This window comes from Nuphar pumila, chromosome 4 (genome assembly GCF_984573655.1).
Source record: "Nuphar pumila chromosome 4, dmNupPumi1.hap1.1, whole genome shotgun sequence".
NCBI lineage: Eukaryota > Viridiplantae > Streptophyta > Magnoliopsida > Nymphaeales > Nymphaeaceae > Nuphar > Nuphar pumila.
The window spans coordinates 9,620,425-9,633,582 of NC_143252.1; the positions used below are offsets into that span (position 1 = coordinate 9,620,425).

Genomic DNA, 13,158 nt, shown 5'->3' on the forward strand with positions numbered 1-13,158 from the left:
GTAGACTGTAGTGGCTCAGTGGATCTTATTAGATATCTTCAGTCATTAAGGATGACTAATTGGTCCATGTATCTGAAGTTCTGAAAATTGAATGTTGCTGTTGGTGACATATTGATCCATGTATACCAAACATTCAATATTGCTCTTCTTAATTTACTGTTCAGTCATATAGGTTGGAAGAATATTGTGTAGAAAGTACTACTGAAAGGTGCTTACTCTGCATATGTTTTTCTTGTTATCTTTGTAGGTACTTTTGGCTGATGCTCTTTTCGGGGAGAAGGAATTTCGGAGGGCACTGGTCATCCTTTAGAATCTCTTATAAGACACATTGCTTGCATTTTGTAGTTGATTGATTTAGAAATTAGAACTGATGAACAAGAGCTGCATGTTTGTGTTGGTGGATAATTTGAATTATATCTGCTTTAGTTTGTACTTTGCGTTAAATTTTATTGGTTTTTATTCCTTTTCTGGTGCAACATGTTTGAGTGGTTGTATAAATTTCTTTTCTATTCTTGATTTGAACTTGGCCTAGGTTCTGCAGTTTATGATGATGTGTGGATGTGGTTAAAATTTCAGAGTTTCATTGTTAAGAACCTTAGAGTGAGTAGGATAAAATACACAAAGAGTGATGCAGGCTTTTATTGGTCATCAGTTGCTATAATGTGCGTTTTGAGCTTATGCTGAAAATTTTCCATAGACGTCCTATTTGGTGTATTTTCCATCCACTGCCTTTCTTGTTAGTCTTTGCCCATGCTTGGATCTTGTCATTTGAGTACATCACATTGTGGAGGGTGGTAGCTTAGGTGGCACCTCCTGGTTCGATGGAAGTGTATTATGTGCGTTGCACATGATGGCAATTAACCACGTGTCTTTCCGCTCTAGGATGGACAAAGGTTACCTGAATGATATTTTCCATAAATGTCAATGCCAATTATTTCTAGGATTTCGGATTGACGTTAGAGGAATGAAAGGAAGATATGCTTAGAAATGGTGGTTGATATTTGCCAGTGGCACTTGTTGGAGTGGGAAAAACTTTCAGAGAGTTTTCTTGCAGGTTGTCAGAAATACATCATTTGCTGCAGACCAGATGTATATTAAGATTTTTGCGTGGTCTGTCTTGGAGCATGCATATATTGGTACAATCTGGTTGACAGTAAAAATGATGTATATTCTTCTAAACTGTGATGCAGCTGAAATTCTTCTATATCGCCATTGATCAGGAAAAGATTTTCCTTAATTTAACATGAATAGAAGGCATACATTGTTGTGCATTTTCCTCCCTTAGTAAAGGATCCATATAATATTGTTTTAGCTGAAATTGATCTTATCTTGATGCATACTGACTCCAATTATGGGAAATGCTTAATCCGTTTGAAACATGTTAGTGTATATTCTCTTAAATATTGTTAATGTGACAAAAAAATCCTTTTGTGAGACTTCATGGTCACGTATACGAGGAACCCATACTCCTTTACTGGCAAACAAAGTGCAATTTGCTTGATTTCTGATTCAAGGTGGTGACCAAACTAGGCTGAGTAGATCTGTAGAAGTGCAGTAGCTGGTAATATATTTTTGTCCCCTTCTATAAATTTATTTCTATTTCACCAGGGTTTGATGTCACCATCTAATCTAATTAATTTCCCTTTTCCCAGATCATTTCTTTTCTTAATCCTATTTGCTTTATTGTCATTACATTTTGGTTTCTGTTATGCTTTGGGTGAAAATTAATTTTCTGCAGTGGAAGTTGGGCTTTTAACATTGGATTTATCCTGATCAGACTCCAGCCTGAAATGCCTGTCTTTGGCATGGCTAAGTACGCCACTGTAACTTATGGAATTTGGTCAGTTGACCTTGAGTGCTATTGTGACTGGGATCTGGTTGGAATCTCTCTTACCTGACTTAGGTTTGGTTAAAGTCAAAGCAATTTATGTGTAATTGGGGGTCCTTACTTGACAAGGTTGTCTTTTCTTCATACTTTGTTTCTAGTCAGACTGGCGTAGTCCTGTTTCTGGTTGTGCTCGACCTAATACAACCAGGACAGTGTATCTTCACTCAAAAGGAAGTTATGTTTATATGATCTGACCTGAATCTGATAATGGTCGCATAGTTAAACTATTGACATCTGTAGTTGGGGCTCACCTGATCACCCATGTTCATGCGGCACCTTTTGCCTTATATAAGGTAGGTTGATGTTTAGTCTGATGAGGGAGTGGTGTGATTTAAACCATGTTCACACTCATGGGCTGAAAGTGGTGTTGAAATATGATCACCTGGGGATGGGTGCGGGTACAGGTGGTACGACACGACAATTCCAAAAAATGTGGGTACAGGGACATTACTATATATAGTAAATATCACATAAATACAAATTAAATTCAAAATAAACTGAATATAATCTAAATATATATGCTATATCTAAAATATATATTATATACTGAAAATATAAAGTTATAAACTGAAAATATTATAAATTATAAATTATAAATTATAAATTGAATACAAACTTGTATGTACGGATGGTAAAACAACGTTTTCAGGTGTCAATGTGTGTCAACATGGGTGCAAAGGACAAAATGGAGTGTCCGTGTGACATAAGTGTACTGCTACTAGGGATATAGTGTTGTTTAGTTCATGAATGAGAAGCATGGTTTGGCAGCAGATATGAATCATAGTCACAGATATCTACGATATTATCGCTGTATTTTCAGTAAATGATATTAAAGGTAAAATATTGAGATATTTTAAAAATATCGAGATATTTTAAAAATATCTCCAATTTAATTATGTTGTGGTATTATCAATTATTTTACTATTTTTTCTTTATTTTCTAGTTCTTAAATATGTTTTTATTCTTTATTTTATTATATATGTATTTTATGGCTCTAAAGTTCTGAACATGATAATTTCTTACTTATGTTTGTTATTTTTATATTTTTGAAAAATTTCAAGTCCTGAGATTTATCAACCTAACTTGTAATATTGCAATTTGCGAAAAATTGCCTCGCCAAGATATAGCCAAGACCAATATTTGTGAATATCGTATGAATACATGTTTGCCAGGATTACACATTGCTTCTTAGATACACTGATTATGTTCATGATGATACCTGCAATACTACATGTTGTATCAAAGCATGTCTGTGGGCTGCTGTGTGTGCTTACAATATGGTCACTAAGAGATAATGTGCTCTCACTAAGAGCACATGTTGATAATTCTGTGCATTTAGGATATCATACATTGGATTCGATTCTTAACTGGGAACTGGCTAGACTTTGTAGTTATCTATTTGTTATTTTATTGTAATCTGCTGGTTAGATTATTTTAGCTTCTGCATGCCTTGGTCTGGATTAGCTGTTAGAAATAGAAAAGAAGTGGAAATTAATTTGTTCTTGAAAAGTTTATTCATCCATTGTCATTGTCATTGATGTGAAGTAGAATAAGCAAGGTGGTATTCATCCACCATAATATGCCATAAGTCACAACAACGTGTTAGACATGATTGCATTTTAGCTTTTGAACTTGTTCCTATTGAGACTGGGTCGTTTTACCCATTACGGGTTTGGATCTGGACTCAAAACCTATGTATTAATCCAAACTTCTCTGTATTGTTTATATTGGGTCTGGAACTAATGTAATATAGTGTAATATCCAGACCCAATCCAGTTTACAATATAAATATAACATATAGGGCACAATCCCAGTATGGAGGATCGTACCATCTGTTGCAGCCGCCCCTCTCTCTCACAATCATCTCCTTCCTCAGCATCAACCAAACATTGGTGGACGAATTCTAACATGGTATCAGAGCGGGCTCGATTCTGATCACCGCCTGATGTGCATGAAACTGGTTCCAGAAGGTGTGCCCTGCGAGATCCAATGCTTTAACAGGTCACCGTAATTCTTCCCTATCTCAACTTCAATCCTTCACTGTCTTTATCTTTGATTGTGAATCGAGTTTTTTTTTTGTTCTGATTTCAAATCCCTCTCTCTTCTTCCTTGTTGACGTTCTTTTCTCTTCAGACTCAACACTAAAAAAAGGGCAGAATCTTATTTCTTGAAGTCGTTCTTTTCCTCTATATCTGAACACCAATCTTTTTTTTTTTTAACATTTGTGCACACATGAAAAAGATTGAAATCTGTTTCGCGCTGCATCAGATCTAGCGTTACCACACCCGATTTTTATTTCTTGACGTCGTTCTTCTCCTCCATATCTGCACATCATCTCTTTACAACACCTGTGCATACGTGAAACAGATTGAAATCTGTCCACGTTGCAGGTTTTCATTATTGGATGAGCACACGTGAAACATATTGAAACCTGTTCACGATGCATCAACCCCTTTTATTAATGTCAAATCTGTTTTGATTATCAGATCTGGTTTGTCCTTTGCCCGAATTGAATTCTTTACCCTAGTTTTTTTTTGACGTTACGTCTATTCCTGGATGCCTAACCAATTTTGACGTCAACAACACATCAGTTTCGGTTTTAATTAAATCAGACTGCTGTCTTGTTTGGCCTTTCCAGAATTCTAGGCAACATCAACACATTGGGGATTTTTTGATTATCTGCTGCTAGCTTGTCCTCTTTAAAAAATAAAAAGAGGACGAGCTTGCTGAAATCTCTGATATTGCTGCACTTACTGCACTTGTCGTTTTGTATTGATCTTTCTTCGTGCCCTCTCATTTCCTCATGGATTCTCCTTCTCTACCATCAAGTTTTCTTGGTCAACTCATCTCTGAAAAACTGAACAACTCGAATTACTTGACCTGGAAGAGGCAAATTTTGCCTTTTATTAGGAGCCTGGATCTCTCTAGACACCTCGATGGGACAATTCATGTATCGCCAAAGTTTGTGATGTAGGAGGAGCGAGATGATAAAGGGGAGGTTTCTGACAAATTGATTCACAATCCAGAATTTGGGACATGGAGGAAAAAAGTTCAAGCAGTCGTTGCTTACATCACCTCTACTCTTTCTCAAGAGGTCTTAGTGGGCATTCCCGATGAATGCTCAGCTATGGAGTTATGGCAGAGGTTGGCACAAACTTATTCACAGATTTCAGAGGCCAAAATCCTACATTTAAAGAAAGAATTTCAGCTCTTGAAGAAAGAAAACTTGTCAGTTACAGAGTATATGAACAAAGTCAAGACCATCACTGATCAACTGGCCATGGTGGGCTGTGAAATTCCTGACAAAGAAAAGGTTCAACAGGCACTAAATGGTCTTGGATCCAATTATCACATGTTGGTTACCTCCCTCCTATGTCACACTTCATTGCAAAGTTTTGAAGATCTTCGCGCGAAGTTATTGCAGTATGAAGTTACCATTAGAGGAGATGAAATGACCCTGAACTCCAGCAACCATGATGTATTGGTTACAGGGATGATGTCAGGAAGAGGACATGGAGGCTTTCGAGGTGGACGTGGACAGGGAAGGAATAGTCAAGGAGGACGAGGATTGTTGCCCACGCCCAACATGTCACCTAACCCCTTCCCATGGAACCAGAGCTCCAGGAATATACTGACATGTTTTCAATGCAACAAAAGGGGGCACATCAAAGCCAATTGTTGGTACAACTCACAGGAAGAATAGGAGAACACTCGAAGGATGATGAAAAGGATAATGTGAAGAATCTTTTGATATATGCTCTTTCAGGTTTAAGCTTCAAGCAGAATGAGCAAGGAACCTGGTACATTGATTCTGGGGCTGCAACACATGTGACAGGTGATGTCAGTAAGATTTCAAAACCTATTCCTTATCGTGGAAAATTTTGTATTAAAACTGAAGATGGTATCCTTCACTCTATATCTCATACTAAAAATGTTAACCTTTCACTCCCTAATTCTTCCTTAAATTTGTTCAATGTCTATCGTTCTCCCTGTATTGTCAAGAATATTGTTTCTGTCTCTAAACTTGTTGATGATACTAATTCTTCCCTCGAATTTACTCTTTCTGGATCTTCTCACGAAAAAGACGCTCGTTGAAGGAGAACGAAAGGGAAACATGTATGTCCTCAAGGAATCTTCTTCTTCTGTTCGTAGTGCTTCATCAAATTCGTCAGTCATTCAACCAGTCTAGTTAGTGTCGTCCAAAGATTGTTTTAGTTTATCTCAGTGTAATAAGTCAGAGATTTGACATTGTCGTTTGGGTCATTGTAATGGTTCATTTATTAAGAAACTTGTGTCGAGTGGACTTGTTCCAGAGTCTAGTCTGAGTGTTTAGCCTTATACTTCACTTTGTTTTAGTTGTTAACTATGTAAGAGTCATGTTCTTTCTTTTAATTCAATAAATCAAAGAGCTTCAATGCTATTTTAAATTGTCTATTCTGATGTTTGGGGACCTGCCCCACAATCTTCTTCATCTGGTAGTCGCTATTACGTAACCTTTATTGATAACTATTCCAGATATACTTGGATTTATTTTATAAAACATAAATCTAAGGTGTTCAAACTCTTTCGCTTATTTTTCGCTTTAGTCTGTAATCAATTCTTGCATAAAATTCAACATTTCCAATGTGATGGAGGAGGTCTGTATTTATTAAATGAATTTACTGAATTTCTCCAAGATAATGGAATAAGTCGTCGTATATCTTGCCCACATATACCACAAAAGAATGGTGTGGCGGAAAGAAAACATCGACACATTGTGGAAAGTGCCTTGAGTATGTTGCATGACACTCACATTCCCGTGAGTTTGTGGATGGAAGTCTTCCACTCAGCTGTGTATATCATAAATCGTCTACCCATGACATTGCTAGAGAACCAATCTCCTTATTTTGCACTTTTCGAGATTCAACCTGATTATAATGAATTACGAGTGTTTGGTTGTATATGTTATATTCATATTGATAGCTCTCAACGTGATAAGTTTCAGGACAAAGCATGCATGTGCAAGTTTGTTGGATATGCCGATCAATACAAAGGGTATCGATGCTATGACCCCACCACTCATCACATCAGAGTCTCACGAAATGTTGTGTTTGATGAAACCATTGTTGAGGACTCAGGGAGTATAGATGGGCACAACAGGGCCGTTGATGAAAGATTTTCAATGTTCAAATCCTTCCACGCGTGAGAGCTGAGAAATTGAGAGAGAGAGAGAGAGAGAGAGAGAGAGAGAGAGAGAGAGAGAGAAACTGCAGAGAAAACCGATACCCTCAATTCACAGGGCTGGCTGCTGTATAAACTCCTTTATAATAACATACTATTACAAAGATTAGGGTACTAAAGTACCCTTATTGCAAGAAAATAAATTACACAATGCCATTAATGAGAAGGTAATGATCACGGGTCTGGATCTCCAGACCCGTGACCCGTAACAAGGGGAATACATTTCTTTTCACCCTCCCTCAAGTTTTGCATGATCTTGAATCATGAACAACTTGCCTTTTAACATCCAAAATCTGTCTTTTGTCAATCATTTTGTAAATATATCCGCCACTTGATATGTAGTTCGTACAAATTCAGGATCAATCTCTTTCTCTTCTACCTTTTGTCTCATAAAATGCTGATCTATTTCAATATGTTTGGCACAACTGTGATGGATTGGATTAAAAGACATACTAATGGCACTCTGGTTGTCACACAAAAGAAGTGATCGAGAGATCGATTCTCCTACTTCTGTCAGTAAGTGTTTAATCCAAGTAGCTTCAGCAGTGGCAGCTGCCATTGACCTGTATTCAGCCTCTGTACTGGATCTGGCAACAACCTTTTGTTTCTTACTACTCCAAGAAACCAAATTCATCCCAACAAACACACAATAGCCGGATACTGATCTACGTTCATCTGGGTCTCCTGCCCAGTTCGCATCAGAATAAACAGTGATCTCATGTGTATTTTGCCCATTTGTCTTTCTCTTATATATGAGGCTATCCCCAACCGTTCCCTTCAGGTATCGAAGTATCCGTTTAACTGCTTCCATATGCCCTTCACATGGTGCATGCATAAACTGAGAAACTTGATTCACCGAGTAGACTATATCAGGGCGAGTAAAAGTGATGTATTGTAACATACCCACTATGCTACGGTACTGTGTGGGATTATCAAATGGATCCCCATCTTGAGAGCTAAGCTTTTGATGAAGAACGCTAGGAGTGCCCAAGGGCTTGCAGTCTTTCATACCCGCTTTATTGAGAACATCAATGATATACTTATGTTGAGTGAGAGTCATCTCTTCAGAAGTACTGTCGACTTAAACTGCAAGTAGGGGTGGCAATCGGGTCGGGTTGGCGTGTCAGCATACCTCAACCCGAACCCGACCCGTTTATTAAACGGGTCAGCTGTGGCAAACACGAACCCGACCCGTTTAATAAACGGGTAACCCGACACGACCCGCCAACCCATTTAATAAATGGGTTGGGTCGGGTAAACGGGTTTTCAGGTTCGCGGGTCAGGTTGGCGGGTCGGGTTGGCGGATCGGGTTGGCAGGTTGGCGGGTCGGGTTGACGGGTCGGGCAGACGGGTTGGCGGGTTGACCCACCCGCCTAACCCGTTTATTAAACGGGTCAACCGGGTTGGCATACCCCCAACCCGAACCCGACCTGTTTAATAAACGGGTTACGCGGGTCGACCCGTTTATTAAACGGGTTGGCTTAAGCCCAACCCGAACCCGCCTAATAGGGATGGCAGTGGGGCGGGGCGGGGCGGGGGACAAGGTTTCCACCCCCGCCCCGCCTCAAAATTTTATCCTCCACCCCCGCCCCGCCTTCGCGGCGGGGATGGATTTTATCCTCCACCCCCGCCTTCATCCCCGTTTCATGTCCTCCACCCCCGCCCCGTCCCCGTCCCCGTCCCCGCCCCGTCCCCGCCCCGTCCCCGTCCCCGTCCCCGCCCCGTCCCCGTCCCCGTCCCCGTCCCCGTCCCCGTCAAATTGCATCCCTACTTACAAATCATTCACGTTAATATTCCAGTTGATGATAAATGAATTCATCCACATGGAAAACAGTCAAGATAACGCATAACCTATAAACTTGCTACAGCTCTTTCCACGAAATTCATGGTATCAAACCAACACCAACAGAGAAATCAGGCCTTAGCTCTACAATAGCAGAAACTCAACAATACCGCCAAGGGTGACAAACCCAACTTGACTAGAAAAAAACATGTTGTTAGAGTTTTTTTGGGTATCTCAGTGAAATCAGGCCATTTTGTTCACAACAAATCTAAGAAAGTTTCAACCTTCATTTACTATTTTTTAGCTTTTAATTTTTGCAATGTGCCAAAACTCCACGCAGTCATGAAAAACAAGGCAATAAATGCACCCTTTCCCCCCACCCCCAGACCAAAGCATAAGTCTCACAAATATTCATTCAAGCAAGGGAAGGTGTTTGTAAACATAATGGATCATATGTTAAAAACCAATATAACCTGTAATACCACTATTAGTTCATAGCTACCTTATTTTAGCTCAATTATTCCATATAGCAACAGAGAAAACCCAACTTTTGATCAACATATCCATTTTTCTTCTGTAATTTGCAGATGCTCACAGTCACAGGTAACACTGCACTAAGTAGATTCAAATTATTTTTGAAGCTATTGTGACAAAAAAGGCGGAAAAACTTTGGGATTGAAGAGCTACAAACAGCATAGTGACGTGCCTGAGACTTTGTCAGACCTGCTAAAACCTACACATATAATTTGTAAAAACATTGAAATTTTGATGAAAAACTTCTAAGATCTTGTGAAAAATAAAGCTCAAAAGGCTATTTTCTGCTAGAGGTCATCACTATTCACCATATGACATGCCATATCTAGCATACCAATAGTATTGGGCACTTTAAAGTTAGAAAATAATCATGCCAACCCATGTCAAGAAGTGTTGGTGTCGGTGTCAGTATCAAACATGACTGAACACAAAAGTGTCGGACTTCTAGGCGTCTCCAAATAACATTTTGGTTCAGGATCCAAGAAATGGAACTTGGCCACAATATCTAGATAGCATTGGATTTACATTAACTTGGTTAATGTAGCAACATGCCCTTATCTCAATGGTACATAAATAATCAGCAGTCTTTCTTTAGCAACTGTTATAAGTAGTCAGCATATGTGAACCAAACACTTACATATCAAAGCTATTTTAGATTGGACAGAATAATCCTTGAAGATAAGTTCTAACAAGTGACCTACTTGGATTTTGTGAACTTTATCAACTATCATGGGCTATAGTAGCCAAAATTCTCTTTAATCAAGCATACAGCAGATAACCATTGAACGTCCAGCTTGGCCTACTAACGAGACTATATATCAAACTAAGGGCATCTCCTTACAAATTACATGCATGAACAGCTTAAGCATCAGCAAATCCACAGCTAGACCTATTAAGATGTTTCACTGAGATACCGCATAGGTCTGAGCACTCACCCTGGCAGAAGTAAAATTGTGTCATCTACAGGAACTTTCATGAATAAAGGCAACTCGTGTAAGTTTGTAACTCATTGAGCAGCAATCTTCCCTTTCCCCATCTTCAAGTCATTTCTTACAACCAAGACCTGTGGAATAGTCAAATGCACTATATCATTAGCTGCAATACAACATTAAGTGATTTTGTTGAACATCAAAGAATTACCATTAGCTCATTAAACTCTAAATATCATCAGCATTGATAGCATTTGTATCTTCTACTTCACTTTCCTATGAACCAAACAAAATAGATTTTGTTAACAAGTAATAGTAGCAGATAAAAGAAGTGAGTAAAAGAATAAAATTTACCACATCCATATCTTCTAAGAATGTGTAACATTGTGGATCCTTCGATGATGATGAACCTATAAATTAAAAATAATGCATTAGTTATACATTATAACATAAGCATTCACTAATTATAAAAAAATGAAATTTCATTACCTCGTGCTTCAGCCCACAACCAATTTTGAGAGCACATCAAAGCCTCTACTGTAGTTGGAAGGAGTTTACTACGATGTGGACTGATCACCCTTCCGCCTGTACTAAAAGCAGACTCTGAAGCAACTGAGGAGACAGGAATGGCAAATATATCCTTTGCAATCATTTGTAGAAGAGGATACTTGGGACCACTTGACTTCCAAAATGATAGTATATCAAAATCTGGAGTTCTTGGCATCATCCCATCTTCTAAGTAATGTTCAAATTCTGATCTCCCACATGCTTTTTCAATATCTTTAGATTGTATAAACTTATCAAAGTCAGAAAGATCATCAATTAGTGAACATTTGGATCCAATACTTGATTGAGGAGGAGGAGGAAAAAGTTCAGGTTCATTGGAGTTGTTTTCTTGTTTTTCATATTCACTAATCAACTCCACACAAAGATTCTTAATCCTCATAATTTCATTTAAAGCCTCATTGTCTCCATAAATCTTCTTGTAATAATATTCCAACATGCTCAACTTGTATCTTGGATCTAAAACAGTGGCCACTCCCATAATACCATGGATCACACTCCAATACTTATTAAATTTTTCTAGCATTCTAAGCGCCATGTTTTTCACAACATCTTTTGGATCATTTAGCCACTTAGTCATCTCAACTCTAATCCCACAAATAGTTGGAAAGTAGGCATTTGCTGTAGGATACTTTGTACCTGAAAATAATTCTGTTGCACGATGAAATAACTCTAATTTCTCACAATTGTCTTGTGCCACCTCCCAATCCTCTTCCGTCGGACAACGCTTGTAGTGGAGATCTCGATATGTCAAATGAGTAAAAACATCTTTATAAAGCAAAGCAGTTTGAAGCATGATAAAAGTTGAGTTCCATCGAGTTTTAACATCAAGAGCAAGTTTTTTGGTAATTGAAATATGCATTTGATGAGCAGACTCTTCAAATCTTTGTATTCTCATGGGAGATGATGTCCAATAAGCAACACTATCACGAATTCTTTCAATTCTTTCTCCAATCACATTCAAACCATCTTGGACAATCAAGTTGAGAATATGGGCACAACAACGCATATGAAACAACCGTCCATGTAATATTAATGAACCAAATGGAAGTTTATCCAATAAAATATCTACAACTGCATCATTAGTGGTGCAATTATCCATCGTCAAACTTATCAACTTTCTATCAAGGTTCCACTCAAACAAACAATCCATCAAACACTCAGTAAGAACTTCTTTGGTATGTCGATAAGGTACATATAAAAACCTGAACATAATTTAATAAGGCGATTAAATATTGATATTGCAAAAACATGTTAGTAAGAATTAAAAAAAAATGATTGACATTTGACAAGTACCTTATGATTCGACTTTGCAATCTCCAAGAATTATCAATGAAGTGTGCAGTGATAGCCATGTATCCCTTCTTTTGATTGGAAGATGTCCACATGTCTGTAGTGATGGCAATTCTACTCTTAGTTTTTTCCAACAATTTTATTGTCTTGTCTCGTTCCACATTATAAATTTTGTGAATATCTTTCTTTACAGTGTTTCGAGTAATCATTTTGAACAAGGGTTGAAGAGTATTAGAATATTTTCTAAACCCATAATGATCAACCATACTAAGAGGATATTCATGTAGAATAATCATCATAGCAAGATCCCTTCTTCCAGCATCTTGAACAAATTGCCAATTCTCTATTGTTTTTTCGGCATTCACTGTAGCATTGTTTGTAGCCAAAATATATTGCTTCATATTATTATGCTTAAGCCTAGGACAAATCTTAATATGATCATGCAAATGAGTAGTTCCAGCCTTGGCACCACCAGCAAGACATTTATGACAATGATTGCACTCTGACTTATCCTTTCCACCAATCTTTTTCCTAGTGAAATGTTTCCATACAACTGATTTATGCCTACTTGTCTGTTCAAGTGCAAATCTACCTGAATCAGTTGATTGATCTTCATTATCTTCCATTGAAACATGGTTGCTATCAACTGGTGTAACCAGAGCTTGAGACATACTATGTGAACTGGAAGGTTGAGAACTTAATTTATTGGTTAATGGTTCTTCCTCTTCCATATCAAATTACTGGCCACCAACTTATAGATCTACAAAACATTCACAAAAAAGAGACTATCAACAAATATTCAGACTGCTTATCAGATATGAACTTTAATTGATTTCTCCATAATTAAATTTTATACAGAAACAACTTGAACCAACCGAAACCAACCAAAATTGAAAATGGCTTGGATGTTAGCAGGTGCAATAAGCTTGAAACTTCGATGAAAAATA

At 37.9% G+C, this 13,158-nt stretch overlaps 1 protein-coding gene across 2 annotated transcripts in view; it reads left to right on the top strand.

The window, feature by feature from the left end:
- Nucleotides 1-13,158, top strand: part of APC7 (tetratricopeptide repeat (TPR)-containing protein) — a 68,418-nt gene that overhangs the window by 1,534 nt on the left and 53,726 nt on the right. For both annotated transcript variants that reach the window (XM_090002456.1, XM_090002455.1), the window contains exon 3: nucleotides 248-298. In XM_090002456.1, the coding sequence (XP_089858582.1) occupies nucleotides 248-298 (51 nt within the window). The remainder of the gene's footprint in view (nucleotides 1-247; nucleotides 299-13,158) is intronic.